Source organism: Ailuropoda melanoleuca, chromosome 12, assembly GCF_002007445.2.
Source record: "Ailuropoda melanoleuca isolate Jingjing chromosome 12, ASM200744v2, whole genome shotgun sequence".
NCBI classification, from domain to species: Eukaryota; Metazoa; Chordata; class Mammalia; order Carnivora; family Ursidae; genus Ailuropoda; species Ailuropoda melanoleuca.
The window spans coordinates 25,390,997-25,413,090 of record NC_048229.1 but is presented as its reverse complement, the minus strand read 5'-3'; the positions used below and the strand labels follow the sequence as shown (position 1 = coordinate 25,413,090).

The 22,094-nt window shown below is 43.5% G+C and overlaps 1 protein-coding gene across 21 annotated transcripts in view; it reads right to left on the bottom strand.

The window, feature by feature from the left end:
* Nucleotides 1-3,176: 3,176 nt before the first annotated feature.
* Nucleotides 3,177-22,094, bottom strand: part of PEG3 (paternally expressed 3) — a 32,939-nt gene continuing 14,021 nt past the window's right edge. For 13 of the 21 annotated variants that reach the window (XM_034639471.1, XM_034639470.1, XM_034639474.1 and 10 more), the window contains 8 exons: nucleotides 20,932-21,008; nucleotides 18,294-18,773; nucleotides 17,590-17,676; nucleotides 16,551-16,700; nucleotides 16,357-16,466; nucleotides 12,056-12,158; nucleotides 10,929-11,021; nucleotides 3,177-10,753 (listed from right to left, as the gene is read on the bottom strand). In XM_034639471.1, coding sequence (XP_034495362.1) covers nucleotides 6,687-10,753; nucleotides 10,929-11,021; nucleotides 12,056-12,158; nucleotides 16,357-16,466; nucleotides 16,551-16,700; nucleotides 17,590-17,676; nucleotides 18,294-18,687 — 5,004 coding nt within the window. In that variant the 5' untranslated portion in view covers nucleotides 18,688-18,773; nucleotides 20,932-21,008 and the 3' untranslated portion in view covers nucleotides 3,177-6,686. Of the gene's footprint in view, nucleotides 10,754-10,928; nucleotides 11,022-12,055; nucleotides 12,159-12,329; nucleotides 12,394-16,356; nucleotides 16,467-16,550; nucleotides 16,701-17,589; nucleotides 17,677-18,293; nucleotides 18,774-20,931; nucleotides 21,009-22,094 lie in introns of those variants that run through there. The other 8 variants (XM_034639482.1, XM_034639484.1, XM_034639486.1 and 5 more) reach the window with 4 other exon arrangements.

Here is a 22,094-nt window from a genome sequence, read left to right as displayed (position 1 = left end):
ACTGCTCCATAGTACAAAAGTGGTGCATGAAGCATGCACAAGCCCACAGACGCTGAGAAGAGGTGGGTGGGCAGAGAAAGAAAAGTCCAAACCCAGAACAAGTTTCTGTTCCACTGAGGGTAAAACATTGCTCTCTCAATGATAAAAGGGGCTCAGTGTGATACGACTGCCCCCAGATTTCTGGCCGGTGTGGGGTGGATATAGAACCAGTCCTGGCTTCTTTCTCATTCATGCCTTCCCAGGGGAGGACTGACTTAAACCAAGTGAAGAATTTGGACGGTGTAATTAAGATGTGCAGAGCCCAGTTCTCAGTAGCTGGCTTGACCACAGCATGTTATATTTTTAATTGTTCTTCAAGTTGACAGTGATCTGATCCCCAATAATTAGTTTGTTTAGGTGCAACATCCACAAGTCCTTGGAGGTTTTCTTTGTCAACAAATGGATAATCTATGTAAAAGGCTGAAGGTCCCTTTGCTAGGTGGAAGGCAGAAGTGTCAGACATAGTAGAGTCCTTCCTCAAAGGTCTCTGCCTTAAGCGTCTATAAACTGACTCAAGGAGGTTGTGACTCCAGTAGGGTGGCCCTCGTCCACCTCTTCTGAACCTACATTTTAGCTTATTTTGTCATATACATAATTTGGGGGGTATCGCACCCAAGTTTCTTTGTCCACTCCCCGTAGGACTGCATTACATCAGCCATGTCTCCTATGAGAAGTGGTCCCCTTTTAAACATTCAGGTTCCTCTCATCACCATGCAGATCATAGAGCATTTCAACTGCTGCCCCCCCCCACAGGCACCCCATCAACTTTCTCTTGTGCGGGAGGGAGGTGATAACATAAGGAGTGTCTCAAAGGGGTTGGAGCTTCAGTTGTCTCAATCTTTCCAAGTCTCCTACATACCATCATTCCAAATGCCACAATCCTGTTTCCCTAGGGCCACCCAAACTTTTCATGTTACAAATACAGCAAGACTATCAATTTAGCTAAGTCAGTGACCTGCAGGATCAAGGTGTTTATAGAAAACCTTCTATACCTCTGATCCTGACACTCATAATTTCTGAATTTGTCTATGATGACAGCTAATAAGCCCTTCACCCCAGGAAGAAGTTGAATCCAGAAGGCCAACCACAACCGATATTTAGATATTTTACTATCACATGCCTTGGTCTTGTAGTTTTCCACCCAAGGCCCAACACCGAATTCAAAGTATCTCACATTTCCCTCAGGTTTATCATCTCCAACCCATTCTCTGGTATTAACTTCTCTATCAGGGTTCTTTTGGGTTGCAAGTAACTAACGCTGGCCAAGTAAAGCAAATAATGAATAGATTGGATGGATAATGGGTAGCCCAGAGAATCAAAGGAAAAACTGAACAGTCAGTCCTCAAGGACAGTTACCAAAACAGCTCTATCTGTACAGGAACTAATAACAGTCAGTGCTACCATTGGAATGACCTCTGAGTGTGTCCTTCTGCTCAGGGAGCCCAACAGGCACCGGTATCAGCCTTTGGTTGAGGTAGGGGCAGGGCACTATAGCATTCCCACAAAACGGAGTAGTCTCCAGAAAGGGGAAGGGATTTTTTCTTGGTAAAAACAGCAAAAACTGCCTCAGTAACAAAGCCAGCTCATGTGAAAGGAAGGTTAAAGGTACAGGAGTTCTTAGGAAACCCAAAAGTGGGCAATTCAGCCAGGATCCACAAGGTACTAGGGTGGGTGAGGGGGCCAGGAGCCAAGCTTCCCCCCAACTATATGACCTTATTCCAGACCTGTTTGTGCATCAGCACACCCAGCCCCAACCTATGACTTCTCAGGTAGTCCTTAGTCTGAGTCTGACTGCACAACGGGAGCCCAAGAGTGCCAATCAGCTGAGACCAAGGGGAAGTCAAATTTATTGGCATAAACATGGTGGCTGGGGCATGGTTACCTCTACAGGTGATACATGGTGGAGGCATTCCTAAAGAATGAAAGTGTTTGTCAGGCAACCCCAAATGACCTTCATTTAATTCCCTTCCTCTACTTCCTTTTGTAATATACTTTTCAGGAAATCAATCTTACGAGAACTGGCCCTCTTACCCTGAACTACGCTGATACCTGTCAGCATAGAAGGGCCATCAAAGCTGTTACCAAGGAGTCAGACATCACAAGAGATAACCATAATTCGATGGGCTTTCATTTTAATATAATTTCTAATAATATGAAAGAACCTGGGACTCTGCCACTGTCGAATTCCAGAGTAGTCAGAATTAAATGAAAACCAAATTTTTATAGCCTAAGGAGTAGAATCCAATCATGTGACATGCAGATTCAAAGGGGTCAAGTATATAAACACCTCCTTTGTGTCACAGAGTCAAGGACACAGCAATTCCAAATTGGGTATGATGCAAACCACAGTTGTAGCCAACAGTGATCCAGTTAGCAACCTGGCCAAAAATCTCTGATCATAATGGAACTACAGGGATGTTTAAAAATTACCTCTCAATTTACCTGGGATCATAACATATCAAATTTCATGAGAGGTTTCAGGTGGTAAAGTCAGATTAAAATAAAGGAAATGACTCCCCTGAAAACTATTAACCTCAAGGAAGAGATAGGAGTAGACACTTTAAAGAGATTCTAGGGGCACCTGGGTGGCTCAGTCAGTTAAGCATCTGCTTTTGGCTCAGGTCATGATCTCAGAGTCCTGGTATTGAGACCCACGTGGCGTTTCCTGCTCAGTGGGCAGCTGAGTGGGCCTGCTTCTTTCTCCCTCTGCCTATGCCTGCTGCTCCCCCTGCTTGTGCCGTCAAATAAATAAAAACTTAAAAAATAATAATAAAGACATTCTAAACCATAGTATTAACATTTTTATGTTAAGGGATCACTCTTGTTTGTAGTTTTTTTTCCTTGAGAGAATCTTGTGTTTGAGATTAAAAATGAAAAATGCTGACTCAACTAGTGTTTATTATCAAATTTAAAAACACTATTGGAACATATAGAAGTGCATTTAAAAATGTGGAATCCTGTAGTATTTAAAATATCTCTTAGAAGTAATTGTTGAAAAAATACTTAAAAATGTAGTAAGACTTGTAAGCCAAACTTAAAGGCCTAAGGAGGCACTAAGCTTTTGGATTTATAGTTTTAAGAAAAACTGTATTACCAACCCCAAACACTTAAAATGGACAAAAGAAGAGACTGACAAATATCTTATTTTTAACTTTATTTTTATTGTTGACACTATTACAGATAGATAGAACAACCACAACCATATTATCAAACCAAAAACCTGTGCACAGAAACAAGATGAAGAAAGTATATCAAAATGTTAACCACAGTCTTTGGATGGTGAAAATATGGGTGAGTTTCTCTTCTACATTTCTGCAACTTCAAAGTTTCTATGATGAACACATACAGTGTTTATATGGAAATATATGTGATAGAGGTGGATTACCAAAACACTATGATAAAGACCATTCGAGGAAACCAAGACAAAATATTTAACCATAATCCCACAGCAACCACACAACTATTTAACTGTTTTCCATATTTCTTCCCATCTTTGACTCTATGTATACTTATCATTAACACCCTAATTATCATAGACTGGTGCACAGATCAAGATGTTAACAGCAATTGTTGCTAGGTGTTGGGAATATGGGTGAATTTCTTTTCTTCCAGTTTACTGAATTTTCCAAAGTTTCCTATGAGTATGTATTATATTTGTAGTGGAGAAATACATACATAAGATTTAATACCAAAACACCAAAGGTATTTGAGACAATATATTTAACCATAATCCCACAATGACAACACTATTTTAATTATTTTCCATATTTTTTTTCATTTTAGACTTTATGCATACATATTTAACACTGTTACAATCACAAGCTTGTGCACTAAAACAAGATGGAGGAAACAGATCAAGATGTTAACAGTAGGTGTTGTGTATTGGGAAAATGGGTGACTTTTTTCTCTTTTCTAATTTAGTGTATTTTCCAATTTTTCCTCTGGGTATGTATTATGCTTGTAATGTAAACACACATAATAAACTTTGTTATCAGAACACTATTATAAGGAACATTTGAAGACATTAAGATGAAAGTATTTAACCATAATTCCACAAAGATAACATAACGGCTATTTTGAATACACATTTTGACACAGTTATAATCATAAACCTGTGCACAGAAACAAGAATAAATGAGATGTTGAAGAGTATATCTGTCTTTGGATGGTTGGAATATGGATTTTTTTTCCTCCACTTTTCTGTATTTTCCAAGTGTCTGATAATGAGTTCAAATTATGTTCACAATGGAAAGGTGATTATAAACTTTGTAGTTAACACTACCATAAAGAACATTCAAAGAATTTAAGAAAATAATGCTTAACTATAAGCCTACAACAGCAACAACAACACAACAGCTTTTGACTATAAGCGTACATTTTTAATCACTTATAACTGTAGTATAAATATAATTCTGTGTCCTGCTTTTTCCACTCAATATTCCATAAATATATTTCCACGTTGCTACATAACTCTTCGTGATTATCATTTTTAAACAGCTGCATGACAGTCCATGGGTACCTTCACGTAATCATTCTCCTACTGTTTGGCATTTATGTTGTTCCTAATTTTTCACTAACATAAGGTTGGAATGGGCACCCTGACATTTGGCAAGTTAATGCTGCCAACAGCGATAAACCCAAATTCACCCCAATAACATCAATGCTGGTTCCCATCTAAAGGGTCCTCCTGTGATGTAGGGCCTCAATGCTCCTTGGATGTCCATTCCTACCTCAGGTCTTTCTATGCAGCTGGCCCTCACCTACACCGAAAAGGCCCCTTCTTAACTGCCCAGGACATCCTGCTCAATTCATTCCCACCAACCTGGCCTTCTAAGTCTTGCTTCCCATGTTTCCTTCTGTCTGCTTCCTTACCCTCCTAGATCTGGTGATGTATCAGGACTCCCTTCTTTGGCTTCCTCATTTCTGCTTCATGCTTTCAACACTACAACCTCCCTTGACTTTGGCATTCCCTGCAGCTCTGACATACACTCTCAGAGCCCCAACCATGAGGATCTAGGAGAGTGAGATTTAGACACGTTCCCCCAGCAGGTATATTAATTTTGCTTGCTCAAATTATCTGCTGTTATTTTTTGCTCACTTAATCTACAGAGCCACTTTAAATTTTTTAAAAATTTTTTTTTCCAGCCAACTCAAAGCTAAAAAATTTAATAGTCATTATGCAAGGGGAGGGGAAGCAAAAGAAGCACAGGTGGTCCACAGAACAGGACACAGGAAACCTCAAGCTATGAGGTTAATTTGTGAATAAGTGGAAAACTGAGGTGATCAGACATACGTGACACTAATGGATAGCTCGGAAATACTTAGAAGGGCTGAAAGAGGGAGGAACAGATGGTAAGGAAACAAATTAAGGCTGCTGGGGAACCTGAGTCCATGTTAAGCTTAAGTTGACTGTAATGAAAGCTTTTTTTTTTTTTTTAAATTTTGAAAATGCAAGTTAGACATGGGGTGGAGGGTCAGACAGGTGAAGACAAGAATTAAGCGATAGAAAGCTCTAAGGATACTAGCTCCTGGGCACCCAGGGTGCAAACTGACTTGTGGCCATATAATACTAATGAAGCCACACTGCTACTTGTCACTTAAGGCAGGAAGCGCACAAAGGAAGTGATGGAAATTGTAACCCTGCATCCTTATTTACAACATGAAAGCCTCTCCCTCTGCTTCTCAATCATCAGTAGGCACTACTGTGATCTAGTGATGGTTACAACCCACTCTTTAAAGGCAAAAGCATAAGTTTTATAGGGAAAAGCTTCGGCTTTTATAAATTCACTATCAAACACACATCAAGTTGGTTAAAAAAAAAAAAAAACCTTGTAATATTTTTGCATGAGAATCACTGCAAGGTACAAGGTGTCAACCAATCACTTTGGGTCACAAAAGGCCAATCCACATACTGTAAAGGCTTACACAGCATTAGGTTCCAAAGTGTTGGTGTAGACAAAAAGGCTGAAAAGGAAGTTCCAAGTACTTCTCTTTTCAAACAGCAAAGAATAAAAGACATTTTACCTTTCATGCTTACACTTTTATAGGAATACTTAACGGTAAGGAACAATACACAATTACTCAAAACGATACTGATGGGGTTCAAATAATGCACAATTAAGTCTTTCTCAGAATTTAAGATACTTAGAAATATATTCTAATTTGTTGCTCTCTTCCTCCTCCAAAAAGAAAAAAAAAATCAGTACCAGGTAAGGTACCTCTGCACAGTAAACTGTAATTGTATATTAAATCCAAATATATGTGATTACTGTTTTGCTATGATATGCTATTTTATATACATTGCAGGGAACATTATATATAGGCTATAGAAGTGTCATTTACATTTGACTGGGGCTATTTCTGTCATCTCAAAAACTTCTAGGATTTTCCCTCAATAGATTACTCAGATGAAAGGTATGTGCTATAGCTTTCCCACATGCATACACCGATGTGTGATGGGGGAGAGCTAAAACCAAAGGAGTTTCCACCTTGGTCTCTTTTTAGTCTGTGTTGTCTGATATTAAAAGTCAGATGTGTACATGCCAAGGTAAGTTTCCTTCTGACATTATTATAGATTGGTTTGAAGTCTCTGATTTAGTAGGGGTCAAGTTCTAAATGAAGGTTTCCTAACCTCTGTAATTGTGTTCTCAGCCAGTGTGAGTATTCTGGTGTCTAGCAAGGGACAGGCGATCAGTGAAAAGCTGCCCACAGACATCACATTTGAAGTACTTGTCATCGGCCCTATCGTTGTCACTAGTGCTGGTGCTGGCATGTTCAGTGTAGCGTGAGCTTTCCCCATAGACATTTCCAGGCTCAAATATTATCACCCTAGCATGGGTTTTCAGGTGCTCACCATAGGCTGAGTTGGAAGTGAAGGTTTCTCCACATTCCCTACAGTCATAGTATGGTTCTTCAACTTGAATCTCTTGATCTTCACCTTCTTCTTCTGGGTCTTCAATCCCTGCCCCATCTGGCTCATCAGCATCTCCCTCTGGCTCTTCAGCCTTTCCCTCTGGCTCTTCAGCTCTTTCTTCTGGGTCTTCAATCCCTGCACCATCTGGTTCATCAGCATCTCCATTGGGCTGTTCAGCCTCTCCGTTGGGCTGCTCGGCCTCCCCATTTGGCTCTGCAGCCTCCCCATCTGGCCCTTCAGCCTCTCCATTGGGCTCAGCAGCCTCCACATTGGGCTCAGCAACCTCCACCTCTGGCTCAGCAGCCTCCACCTCTGGCTCAGCAGCTTCTACATTTGATCCCTGGATCCGCAGAACTTCTCGTGGAACAAGGACATTGGCTTCAACCTCCTGGGCTCCTTCTTCTTCTTCTTCTTCTTCAAGATGAAGCTTCTGATGTTTAGTGAGAACTGTGTTATGAATGAAGGACTTCCCACAGTCCTTGCATTCATAGAACGGTGAATCTCTTTTGGGGGGCTCAGTAAGAAATGAGGTGTGAACGAAGGAGGCCCCATAATCATAGGGCTCATCCTTCTCATGAATTCTCATGTGCTCCCTAAGGTCTGACTGATTGAGGAAGGATTCTCCACATGTTTTACATTCATAGTGTTTCTCTTCGGTTTGACTTCTCTGAAACTCAGCAAGGGCTAAGCCTGGACTGACTGCATCTTCACTTCTCTGGCCCTGCTCCGGTAAATCCTCTCCAGTATGAATTCTCATATGTTCACTAAGGACAGAACCATGAATGAAGTCTTGTCCACACACGTGGCATTGAAGGGATGTTCCTGCAGGAGGATTCTTCTGTGGGGCACGAGGCCTCCGTGGGTTAATGACCAAGGGTTGCATAAAAGGCTCATCATATCTTCTATGGCCAAAGAATTGATCTTGCTCATGGATTTTCTGATGCTCAAAAAGGAATGAGCTATGAACAAAAGATTCCCCACATGCAGGGCATTCATAGAGCTGCTCTCCAATATAATCTTTCTGATATTCGCTGACAGAATGGGTATGGATTACAGAATGTGTGTACTCCCGACTATCGATGAGATACTCTCGGCCATGAACTTTCTGATGGTCCTTAAGGTCTGCGCGATCTGCGAAGCCCAGCCCACAGTCCTTACATCCATAGATGGTGTCCTCAGGCTCATCCTGCTCGTCCCGCTCATCTGGCTCATCCTGCCGAGGCTCTTCTTGCCGAGGCTCCACCTGCCGAGGCCCATCGAGGCCTACGCCCTGAATAACAGAGTTTCCAAAGAGCTTCCGACCATGCAATTCTTCTCGGGCATAGATTTTCTGATGTGCACCAAGCTCTTCAATGGTGGCAAAGCATTCCCCACACTCCTTACATTTGTTGCGCACTTGCTGTTCAGCATAACTCGTCTGTGCCTGCTCCTCGGTGTAACTCATCTGTGCTGGTTTAGTGTAACTCATCTGTGCTGGTTTAGTGTAACTCAGCTGCATTGGGTGTTCAGAGTAACTTATCTGCACTGGGTGTGCAATGTAACTTGTCTGTGCTGGCTGTTTAGCGTAACTCGTCTGTGCTGGTTGTTTAGCGTAACTCGTCTGTGCTGGCTGTTCAGAGTATCTCATCTGCCCGGGGTGTTCCGCATAACTTGTCTGTGCTTGTTCAGCGTAACTTGTCTGAGGGTCGGTAGAGGCTAAGCTGCGAATTACAGATCGTTCATAGTTTTTACTTCCAGAAGGTTTCTTTCTATCATGAATCTTCTGATGCTCAGTGAGGTCGGAGCTACGAACAAAGGATTCTCCACACTCTGGACATTCATAGAATTTCTCTCTAGGGCGAAATGTTTGAGGTTCACCGAAATGTAGGGAGTGAATTACAGAGGTCTCATAGTTCCTACGCTCAATGTTTTTTTTCTTAGCACGAGCCTTCTGATGTTCGCGGACATTTGAGCTGGGAATAGACGACTCACTGGACCCCTGACTAGTAAGACTTTTCTGAGGTTCGATACGAGATACGCTTTGTATAACAGAGTCCTTGTAGTTGTTACTCTTAGCCCCTTCATAAGGGTTCTCTCTGGCAGGAGTTTTCTGTTGCTTATCACGAAGGTCTGAACTGTAAGTGGAAGATTCTCCCTTTTCATCACATTCGATGACTTCATTTCCATTGCAATTTTTGGGAGGTTTGAAAGCAGCTAAGCTATGGATAACAGACCTCTCACATTTCTTTCCTTCAGAATTCTCTCCAGCAGGGACTTTCTGATGTTCAGTAACACCTGAGCTCTGAATGGTAGACTCTGCAATCACTTGTGGTTTACTCGGCCCTACTGCACTATGACTTTTCTGAGCTTTAGCAAAGGCTAAGCTATGAATAACAGACCTCTCATATGGTTTCCTCTCACAGGCATTTTCTTTAGTAGGAATCTTCTGGTTGTCATCAGGGTTACAGCTGATGGTGAATGCCTTCTCATCCTCCTCATTTTCAGGTGGTCTTGTTATAGTATGACTCTTCTGAGATTCAGTGAAGGGCACGCTATGAATGACAGACTTCTCGTACCCCCTGCCTTCAAAGAGGTTCTTTCGAGAATGAATTTTCTGATGCTCACTGAGGTCCGAGCTTTGCCTAAAGGCATCCCCACCATCTTTAAAGTCATAGAGCTTCTCTTTTGAGTAAGATTTCTGACGCCTTTTAAGGGACTGACCAGGAATAAAGGTTTCCTCGCACACTCTACCCTTATTTTCAAATAGGATTCCTCTAGTATGGGTCTTCTGATGTTCTTTCAGGGATGAGCTATGATGGAAGGTCTCCCCACACACCTTACATTCATACATTTTCTCTTTACCATACATTTTCTGAAGCTCATTAAGGGGCAGGCTGGGTTTAAAGGTTTCCCCATGCTCATTATCTTTGTCATCTCTACCGTGGGTTTTCTGGTGGTCAATCAGGGCAGAACTATGAAGGAAGGTTTCCTTACATACCTTACATTCATAGAATTTATCTTTTCCATATATTTTCTGAAGCTCACTGAAGGTTGGGCTAGGCATGAAGGGCTCCTCATACTCCTCGTCATTACATTCTGCAAGATGCTCTCTAGCATGAATTTTCCGATGTTCGGCAAGAGCGGCACTCTTATTGAAGGTTTCCCCACACTCCTTACATTCAAAGCGTTTCCCCCCAGCCTGACTTTTCTGAACCTCACTGACAGCCACACTATGAATAAATGATTCACCATACTCATATAGATTCTCTCTAGTATGCATGATCTGATGTTCAACAAATTCTGAAATCACACTGAAAGACCTCCCACACTCATCACACACATAGGGCATTGCTCCAAAATCAAGTGGGTGCGACTCGGTGAAGGAGGGGGTGCTAAGGCTGCTCATGCTCATGGCTTTTCTCATTTCACTACATTCAAAAGGTCTCTTCCTTGCATAGCCTTTCTGCTCATGAACGGAGCCCTTCCCATCAGTGTCAAACTGATAGCGCCTTTTTCTTTCAAGAACTCTCTTTTTGGAAACAAGACTCGAGTTAAAATTATAGCTTCCCCCAAAGGCATTCCCTTCATAGCCCCTCTCCTGAATCACCGACTCCCTCTTGTTGAATGAAACTTCTTTCCAATCATTATCTGGCCTTCTAGGGAACCTCTGCAACCGATCATTAGATTCCCTGGCCCTTCCCGATTTGGAATTGCGTGAAACATCCTTGATGAATTTTTCCATTATCACCCCATGGGAAGATTCATCTTCACAAATTCCCCGCCGGTGGGTCGACTTTTTGGTTTCAGGCATGGTTTTTAGACCTGAAAAGAAACCCCAAATATAAATACTCCCTAGTCCCTGTACGTGTGAGAAATAACAGTGGGACTTCTGAGATGACAGCATGAATATAAACTGCAAGAGATTTACCAATACGTACAGACAGCTCCCATCTCACTACCTAAAGTGGCCACTAGCTGTGATCTGCCTAGTGCTTACCTCGACTGGTGCTCGGGTAGGCACTTCTCTTTGACCTCGATGAATGCCCTTGTGTCATGTGGGAGTGGCCGTCGTCTTCAGCAAGCTGAACCCCTGTTCACAAAAATAATATGACTTATAGCTTATATAGTCAAGTTGGGTACAAGACTCATCACCATAAGATGGCGTCTACCTTCCTATGAATCACTAAACAGGAGATAGCCCATACCCAACTCCTCGAACATCTTCTATGTGCAGTCCCACATCCTTACTGTCCACTTCTCAGCCCATTCTAGCCTGAATTTTAACTAATTCTCCTAACTCCCCCTAGAAATCTGCACAGAGACCACCCGTGTCCTTAAACCCAGTGCATCCTTTTTATTCTTCACCCTTCCATAACTGTCTTTTAAATCCCGACACCCTCTTTTTCACTAGCTTCCATGGTTCTCTTCTTCCTTGACTCTTTTCTCCAGCTGTTCTCTGAACACCAGAGCTCTCCAAGGCTCCACTGCCTTGCACGGCTCTCTCTCTCCCCTGCACAGCTCTCTCTCCCCAGCATTAGACCTGCACAGCCAATTGCCTGCTATGACTGGAGCTAGATGACATCGAGGACAGTCCAAAAGGGAACTCAGGATCCCATTCTACGTGTGTATTTAAAAATCTTCACTGCAGGGGTGGCTGAGTGGCTCAAGTGTCTGCCTTCAGCTCAGGGCGTGATCCCAGAGTCCTGGGATCAAGCCCCGCATCGGGCTCCCTGCTCCGCTGGGAAGCCTGCTTCTTCCTCTCCCACTCCCCCTGCTTGTGTTCCCTCTCTTGCTGGCTGGCTGTCTGTCAAATAAATAAAATCTTTAAAAAGAAAAAATCTTCACTGCCACCTCTCTAGAAAAAAGTACCAACTCTTGTGACAAGAGGTACCTCCCCATTCTCTTCCACCTTGTACAATACACTCTTCACCCAAAGCCAGAATGATTTCTCAAAAACATAAATCTCATCATTTACTTCTCTCCTTGAAATATTTCAAAGGCTTCTTACTACCCTTAAAGTTCAAATATATTAACATCAACTCTAATATCCCACATCTTTAAGAATAAGGTGACAAAAAGCTTCAATGACTAGGTCTGGAGTAACTGACAGAAGCAGCTGCTTACCCAGAGAGAGCAGCTTCCTATAGTTCTCCATGTTGTCCTGAATCGGGTTCTGAGGCTTCCTGTCCTCAGTCAGGTTCACAACATCCTGGTATGACACTGCATCCTAAAATACCAAACACAGACCTCTCAATGGAGTCCTTCCACGGGCATCCAAGGGAGAAGAATTCTGGCAACATGGGCGCTACACATACAAAGATATGTAGAAAGTGCTCACAGTGTTTGGGGTTCTGAGTGATCCAAGGCAAGTTTTACTACGGACCTACTTTGTACCTACCTTGGCGCTATACTCTGAGGAAGATCCAAAAGACGTATGACACATATTCCTTGCCCTCATGCAGCTTATAATTTGGTTGGAGAGAAAAGACTCATGAAACAATTAGAGAACAATAAACAATAAAGTGGGGTACACATAATCAGTGCTAAATAGGTTTGGTAGGGGGACAGCTCAGGGTTTTATAGAAGGACTTGGGTGGGACCTTAAGTGTTAAGACTCTGACACAGAGAAAAGGTTGGGGGGGAGAGCTTCAACAGGCCAAACATCAATTATGCATGGCATATACAAGGACAGAAGGAAAACGTGTTTCAGCAGACATCTGGTCAGGATCTGTGACTTAAGCCTCCCTCCACGGTCCCACTCTGTCCTGTGCTCACCTTCAATGTACAATATGAATACATGGTGGGCTCTTCTAGGTGTGGACAAGTTCCAAATAACCCAGATGTAACTTTAAGTACGGAATGCCTTCATTTTATAGCTGCCTCTTCCACTTTCACAGCTACATCTTTAAAAATAATTTTAAAATTCCCTGCATTACTCAGAAAAGTCTCCTATGCAGGATCTCATAGGACCTTTTCTTACTGCTGCACTAGAATGTCACTGGTCTCAGGGAAGCATGGTCCCAGGGAGCACCTCACCAAGGCCTGGAGACAGACTTAAGGATGGACACAGCACCATGGGAAGCCCGCAGGTTTTGGAGCCAGAGAAAACTCAAGGGTCAAAGGAGAACTGTACCATTTATGAGCCATGCAACCTTGGGAACAGAAACCTTTCTGAGCCTCAGGTTCTTCATCTGTAAAATGGAGAGTTAGGCATCAACCTGCCTTGCAATACTGTGGGTGAGGATTTTCTGCAACATGATGTGCTGTTTAAACATCAAGAAAAATTACATAAAAAAATGTAAATCACTAAATTACTATGTAAAGATATTTTGATACTAAATTTATTACAGTTTCTTTCTGGGAAGTGGCATTATAGCCACGTGAAATGTAGCAAAAAAAGTGTGTGCACAATTAGGTGTATCTCTGATGGAGAAAGATAAATAGGCACATATACTGGGATTTAAGAGGAAAGGCAAAAATTGACGCAACTGCCAACATCCAGTGATAAAAAGCAAAAACCACACCCAAAACTAAGCAGAGCTTCAAAAATGAAACTCTAGGTCCAGGCTGAGAATTCCTAGAACAACAAATAAGCTACATAGCTCAGGAGGCACTGCAAACTCAGTATAACTGCCACCCCATAAAGCTAACTTGCATCATTTTTGCTGGGTGCCAATCTCCTATCCGAAAGCAAGTTCAAGAGCAAAAGCTAAGCTATGCTCAGGTTTGTGACAGTGATTCCTAAGTCCCAGCACTGGTTTATTATACTATGAAGGAAAGTATGGGTGGGAACACGGATGCATTTCTGGTGAGAGGAGAGAAACCAGCTCCTAACTTGGGGGAATAGGAGAGAAACAGATGCGGTTAAGAACTTGGGGGGGGCACAGGGAGTCAGAAGGGTCACCAACCCTGGTGTTGACAGACCCCCAAGGATAATGGCAAAAAGGAATGGCTGTTTTTCATATCTTCTCTTCATCTGCCTGAGTAAAATAAATGCACGTTAAATTTTGAACTACATTGTTCCTATGAAAGAAAAATGATGCTCTGATTTAAAATGAAGTTAATCTATGTGAGTGGGCTTCTCTAAAGCCGTTGGTCACTTCGTATCTAAAACCAAAATGGCATCTAAATTTGCACAAGCTGCAATGAAGCTACACTCGAGTGGGCACCACCCAGAGAGCAGCGTGGAACCACTTCACTGTCATGGCAGGACCCACACACATAAGTGATTCAGAGATTATGCGCACTGCTAAAAGATGATGAAGATTTTGTTGTGTATACCCTCAAGATATAATTTACATCTGCTACAGCTGCTATTCCTACCACACTGAGTTAGTAGCAATCAGTGGCTTCTAGACTTTTAGACGACACAGACATGGAGCCAACTCTTCTCAGTGTCAAGCACAGGCATTTTTTTTTAAGTAGGCTCCACACCCAGCATGGAGCCCAACTCAGGGATTGAACTTTAGACCCTGAGGTCAAGACCTGAGCTGAAATCAAGAGTTGGACGCTTAACCAACTGTGTCATCCGGGCACCCCTCTAGGAAGGGCATTTAAAAAGCAAAATAAGACAAAAGCCAATTACCAATCTCCTATTATCTTCATTTCATAAGAGTATTGTAACACCCCCAAAATAAGGACACTTGTATTTCTCATTTCCCCACATATCAATGAGAACTTAGTTACCGTCTGGCACAGCAGTGCTTGGGAGCCACTGATATTCATCGCAGACCACCTTCATGGGCAGCAAATGCATATCAATGAGACTTTTTTCTCCCCCCCAAAATCAAGTTTAAGAAAGAGTCTATGATTTAGTCTTTTTGTCTAGATTCCTAAAATTTTGGTCACTTTGGTTTCTTCAAGTAAGGCATCAAAATTAGTGACAAACTAAGTGTGTCACAGACTTAGATTGTTTCCCTGGCACAAAGACATTCGGGCTGGAGGAACTGAGTCACCTCTGACCCCACCCACCTTCTTCCATATCCCTTCTGCTGCTGCAGGAGCTCTGCTTTCAATATCTGGACACTACCCATCCTTCCTTCTCATACACACCTGTGGATCCTTGCTTGCCTTTAGAACAGAGGACAAATGACAGACCTCTCGGGGTAGGATACAAAGCCCTCCATCAGCTGATCCCAACTCATAAATCTCACTGCAGGCACCATTACTAATATATCTCAGTGCACTGGGGATAGAGCTGAGCTCTTTGGTTGGCTACAGGAAACCAGCGACCAGGCCTACCCATGCCTTCGGCTGTCTTGGGTCTCTTGCCCTCTGTGTTCTGGCCAACCTGGCCTTTGTTTGGTTCCTGCCTCAGGGCCTTCGCCTAGGATGTCCTGACCCCGACACTTCACCTAGCCAACTGTTCCTGTCCTTCAGATGTCAAACTGTTACTGCCTTCAAGATATGTCCTTTCAAATCCAAACCAAGACCCCCATGACAATTTCTTATTAGAACTCCCAATTTTTCCTTAACAGCACTCTGTATAAGCAGTCATATATGGCATTTATGTGGACATTTATTTGTGGGATTGTTGAATGCCCTTCTCTGTTGTGAGGCTCAAAGTTTTCAGGGCACCCAGGAAACTTTATCCCAGTCACTACTGTACTCCCTGACCTGGGAGAGGTCCTTAATAGTAAAAAGAGATACAGGCTCCATGCACTCAGCTACCCTTCTTCCTCTCAAAGCCCTTTCCATGCTGTGGCTCCCCTTTACAATGCCATGTTATAAGTGACCCTTCTCCTTAAAGGTCAGCTCAAATCCCAAGTCCTTTTTCCCTTCATTAACTTCCCCAGCACACTGCCTCTTAAAATTACTGCTGTAACTGCTGACAGGTAGGCTGTGCCTACCACATGCCAGGCATCACATTAAGCACTTCATATATACATATGAATCACACTCACTCCTCCCAGCTGCCCTGCTGAGCCAATTGCCACATCCATCCTGCAGAAGAGGAAACTGAGGTTCAGCTTGCTTAAGTAAATGGTCCAAGGCTGCACACCCAACAGGTGGCAGAGCTGGGCTTCAAACCCAGCTCTCGTTGGCTCCAGAGCCTCTGCTCTCACTTGCCAGTCTGCTGTATGGCTTTGAAACTTCTCTGGCTCCCCACAGTGGGCCGGCCAGAAAGATCTCCAGAATAGTTCTGCTTCCCTGGCCCAGTAGGGAACAAAGCACGACTCAGATGCTGAGTGGAGAAGTGTTCCCTCTGACTATGTGGATAAATGAGAAAATAGGCAGGAGTCATCCCAGCCACTTGCCACCTCTGGGGGAGGACGGGCCTGGGCTCCTTGTAGAGAGTAACTGCCCCCTCCCTACACCCAGCTGGGATTCTAGGGAGCAGATGAACACACCCTCTTGGGAAAGAAAGGCATCTCTGCCATGAAAAGAAGATGGCCTTTCCAGAAAGAGAGGAAACTTAAGCATACCTGGGATCTTGACTCATAGTCCATCACGGAGTCCCTACGTTTGCGCTCCCTTTCCATCGCAAAAGTTGTTTTCTCCATCAGAGGAAGGGAAAGATCCCGTTGAGGAAGTCCTGGGAAAAGAAAAGGCATCATGAAGGAATGAGGCCCAGTCTAACCCTGCATGCTCATCAGGGACATCAGAGCGTGTGACTTACTGTTTCTGGGATTCCTGGTGTATGGCCAGCGGTCTCGAGACTCCAGGTCTCTGCTTCTGCCTCTCTGCTCCCGTTCCCGGTCCCAATCTAGCTCCCAGTCCCGATTCCGGTCCCGGTCCCAGTCCTGGTCCCATTCCCGGTCCCGGTCACCTGAGAAAGCCAGACATTCAAGGAGTTAACAAAATGCTCTGACACGTGTTCTCCCTTCATGTGTACACATACCACTTGGGAAAGGAACACTATCCTTGTCCTCCCTTGAGGAAATGGATCCCACACTGACATCTCCAGACTCCTAAACATGATCTGGGCTCTTCCTATTACCCTAGATCTGGAACGCCATTTCTGGAGGCTTTGCTTAAATGGGGCATACCACAAAGCAAGTTCCAAAGGTTGGTTTAGAGGTTAGTCCCCCTTCAAACACTTCTGTTGGTTTCCCAGTTCCTATAAAGTCAAAAAGTTCACTGAAGAACCTTTAACAAATAAAATAGCTTTTAGAGACAAAATAGTAATGACTTTGCCCCTCTTGGGGGGCTGTGGGCATACCTTCAAACAGCCTGCGGCAAATTTCCAAGAGCTTTAAATACTATCTCATTATTTAAAACGAAAATTGTAGGGGTGCCTGGGCGGCTCAGTTGGTTCAGCAACTGCCTTTGGCTTGGGTCATGATCCCAGGATCCTGGGATCAAGTCCTTTGTCAGGTTCCCTGCTCAGCAGGCGAGTGTTTCTCCCCCTCCCTCTGCTCACTCACTCTCTCAGATAAATGAATATAATCTTTTTTAAAAAATTGTATTTCATGCCATATACTGGTGTCTGCTGTGGTGTTAAAAATGTCTCATTATGTCATCAATTAATTTTCTTTCCCCTCAGATCTCTGAGTAGCAGTTGCCCTGGGGAAGGTGCTACTGTCTTCACCAAAGGCTTCATGCCCACTGTGCACTTTTATATCATGTGGCAGACTTGGTGAAAGGGGAAGCTAGACTGAAGTCTGGAAGCATGCCCCAACGGGGGGCGCGGGGCATAACCGGACAGGGTTACTCACTGCAGAAAGAAGAGGCGGAGCGTGGTGGTGGGGACTCTGCTCCCTTCCGGCTCATGCTGTCTTCGCTGCGGAGGTCACTGTTGTCGTCTGAGAGGACACCAGACACTGACTTAATGCGCTATCACCTCTTGCCTGTGTTTTCGAAATAGCTCCTCCAAGCGGAGTCTGCCCTTGCCCCTACTGCACTACCCCCACCTCAACAGGAAGCTGGAGTGATCAGATTCTCTTATTTCTTAGCTTCCTTCTGCTCCTGGGCCGGCAAGTGGCTGAGACTGCTCTCCCTCCTCACCTCTAAACAGCAGCCACAGACAACTTTCTGGGGTAATACACCCTCTGTTTCACAAAAGGGAGCCTGGACTAGAGTTGTGAGGCCCACAGAGGCTCACCAGTTGCTCATGGAGGCCCTCAATGAAGTGTAACTTTTCCTTTTCATATCACCTTAGGGTGGTGGTTCTTAACCAGGGCATTTTACTCCCCAGGGGACATTTGTCAACATCATGTTGTGGTTGTCACAGCTGGGGAGGGAATGCAACTGGTATCCTGTGGGTAGAGAGGGGCCAGAGGTGTCACTGTATGTCCTACAACAAGCCGCCCCGCCCCCACAAGGAGAACAGTCCAGCCTTGAACACCAACAGTGCTGAGGCTGCGAACCCCAGGAACTCACAGCTCCCCGACGGCCTTCACCATGCTCTACAAAGTCTCACCTCCTGGCTCATACATGCCCTTGTAATTTTCCAGCAGAGTAACTAGCTTCTCACAGTTCTCTGGCTTTTTTGCCCGCACCCAAGGCTTTATCTTTTCTGGAAGGATGGTCAGGTACTGCTCGAGGACCAGGAGCTCGATGATCTCCTCCTTGGTGCGAGTCTCCGGCTGCAACCAATCGAGGCAGAGGTTTCGGAGTTTGAACAGCGTCTTCCGAGGCCCAACAAACTCCACGTAGAGGAAATTCCGAAACCTCTGATGAAAGAATTCAGGGTCAGTGGCACCTTCTCTTACGGTGGCATCCGGCTCCTTAGTCAAGTCACTGTCTAGCTCATACAGATCTGGGGCCCAAGACTTCTTGGGTTTGGTGGCAGACAAGTACTTTGGAGGCAGCATCTTTCTAAGTAAAGTTTTCACTGGAGGAACCAAACATGAGTCAACAGGAAAGACGCAGCAGCCTGTGACAGTCAGTACCCAGGGACCTGTAGATCGTAAGGAGATATACACATGTCCCAGAAGTTGAGCATCAGGCAGCAGTGTGGGGCTGCCCTACATGGGGCGTCAACAACGATTTGCGAACAGGCCAAGGGGGCAGAGATGCACAAACCCACAATCCACAGGCACACGCACAGCACACAAAGTCGGCCTCACACAGGAGCTACAAGCATGACTTCTGGGGACCACTCAGACCTGTTCGACAGTTAGCTCTGCTACTAACTGGTTTTGTGACTGTGGGCAACTCTCCAATGCCCTGGAGTCTGTCCCCCTATCTATACAAGGGGAACAAAAGCCCTCAGCCCTTTTAACACTGTGAAATTAAATAAGTTAATATTCTTAAAGGCCTAACTACCCAATGTCCACACATGGGAAATGCTCAAGGTGCTAGCCATTACTGAAAATGGAGGTCAATTTTTTTTCTCAGCAGAAATGGAAAAGAAGATATAGGGAATCAGGGCCAAGCCTGCCATTTCTGATGATTTCTGAACATCTCCATCACTGCCGAAGGTTCTACTGGCCAGAGTGGCGAGTTTGCAGGTTATGCTCGGGAACCCTTCCCTCTGCACTGCACACCTTCTGATGAAGGCCTGTCCCAAAACCCAGCCTCAGGCTCTACTAACACACTTCCTCAGGTTGGTTTCCTGAGCTGTACTTATCTCTTAGGCGTTGCAAGTACTCATCATATTTATTTTTAAATACTGGAATTAATGTGCTCCTCTCCCCACAGCAAACTGTAAACTCTATTAAATGGTTTAGAGATGAATTTTTCTATCCCTGTATCGTCCAGTGCCTGCCTGACACAAAGTCAAGTATCAACAGTGAAATAACGTATTGAAAATAACGTACACAAACCCATTTTAGAATTGATTTTAGACACGGGCATGTGTTACTGTGTGCCTGCAGAAGCACAGCGAAGTTTCTGGGGAGAGAACATCCTGGGTTAACCTCTATGCCACTGCTTCCAAAAGAGCATTCTGGTGTGTCACCCCCCTCACCCCCCTCCACCGGCCCCTTCTCGGTACACCCAACAACTCGGTGGGAAGCCCTGGTGGGCAGTACACTGGGGGGAAATTAAATGTAGTATTGGTGAAGACACAGAAACCCTATATAAATGATAAACATACATTATTCACATCAACAGTAAGAATATGATAAAGTGGCCATCAGGCTTCTTCATGCTATTACATTCTTTTGCCTTGATCAATCCTGCCAAAGTTTGTCTCAAAAGAACCAGCTTTGATAATCCTCTGTACCATTTATTTCCCTAGTTATCTTTATTTTTCTTTTATTACCTACCCCCTCTTTTACCCTTTAGACTGAGTGTAAACGCTGATGTTCACCTTTTTTCTAATGTGGGCAATTACGGGTACACTTTCTCCCTGTGGACAGCCACAAATGATACAAGGAAGTAGGCACTATGGGAACAAAATCTAGGTTTGGGTGGGTCAATTAACTCGTCTAACAGTTTTGTACTTCTGGCTTTACTTCCAGAGAAGAACAAAACCATATGCAGCAAAAATTCTCTGCTTTTGTTTTAAACGGAAACCAGTATGTTTAAAATTAAGGGTTTTTTTTTTAATATCTAAAGAGAAAATGAGGTGATTTGGGAAAATAATAAATGATCTGGGAATACATGTAGCAAACTCTGCCACGCTGGGTTCCCCGGCAGTGATGGGCTTGCACTCTGCTCACGCACAAACTGCCCTCCCATACCCTCTCCACCACTGTCCCTGGGAACACCAACCCTCACAAACACACATCCATCATGAAGACCCTTGTGAATGAAGCACTGCCTCCCTCACTGCCCTGCCCTCCTTGAGGACAGGTAGCAACAGAGAGGAAGGCACTAGGTAATTAATACCCCCTGGACAGAAGACTTCCAAAGGAGGGGAAGGAAAAGGGCAAGTGTCCAGGCTCTGGGGAACTGGTGTGATACTCTGGATGAGAGAACAGTCGATTTTATCCAGGACTTGGCTAAGAGGGACTGCCTCTGACAAGAGCAGAGTTCTCAAAAAGCAGCATGCCTGAATGGCAAAGATGAAAGGGCAGAAAGCCCAAGTCTGCTCTTTGGCATCCAGATTCCAGAGAAAACTCCAGTCCCCTAGAAAACACTAGTCCAACTTCTCGGAGGCAACAGGATACCTGTTTGGGAATAGGATCCTTTCTGGAACTTCAGAACAAGCAGCTATCCACAGGAACAGAGTCAAAATGCCATGGACCTGCAGACATTTTAAAGAAAAAAAAATACATGGACAAATAAACACGGTAGAAATGTAAAAAGAGGGTCAGAGAAATAATTCTCCAGATGGCTGTGAACTCAGATAGCATTAGAGGTGAGGCCTTTATATATCATATTCAAGAAAAGGCCAATTCCCATGTCATATAAACCGACCAAAGAGAAATAGAGAGCTTTCAAATTGTCTTTATGAAATCAGAGTAATTAAAAAACCCAAGATAAAGCTAGCACTAACAAACCACAGACCAAACTCAGTTATACAAACAGTCACAAAAGTCTTTAACACTATCACTGTTGAACATGATTCTATAGAGTTCTAGCCAATTACAACAAGGCAAGAAAAACACATCTGAGGCATAAAGAAAGAAAGATCTAAAGCGATCATTCACTTACATGTATCCACTCAGATACGGTGAATCAATGCAAACAAACCATACAATAATTTAATAAGGAAATCACTTATAACAGACTCCCTAAAAATATATCAATTATAAATTTTAAAAAAGGGAAGAGAACTCCCATTATAAAGATAGAAAAGATTTAATGAAAGACAACAGCAACCATGTGAATAAAATTACAAATTATATTATAATAAAAGGCAATAACTGGAGAAACACAATATAATTATGGGAGAGTATGGATCTAGTGTGTCAAAGTTCTAAAACCTCCCCCAAATTAATCTATACTATATGGAACTTCAAAGAATATTAACATTGGGGAACTTGGCGATGGTTCTAAAGCTGACCTGCAAGAATTCCATTTGGATCAACATTTTAAAAATTCATATATCAAAAGGCCAAAAAATAATACACAACATTTAAAAAATACTTTAACATAATCTCAGGGTGAGAAAGTTCTTTTATAACATGCCTAAAGGCAGAAAGACTACATAAAAATAACAAATGATGGTTTTGTGTATACCATCAAAGCCAAAGAAATAAAACAACAAAAAAGATGCACTTGTAACTTATGACAAAAAGAAAATGGATTCATTTAGGAATTTTAGTCTGAGTTGACCATATATAGTCGAGTATCCAGTAGTGTCATGAAAAGTGGCATTTACAAACTA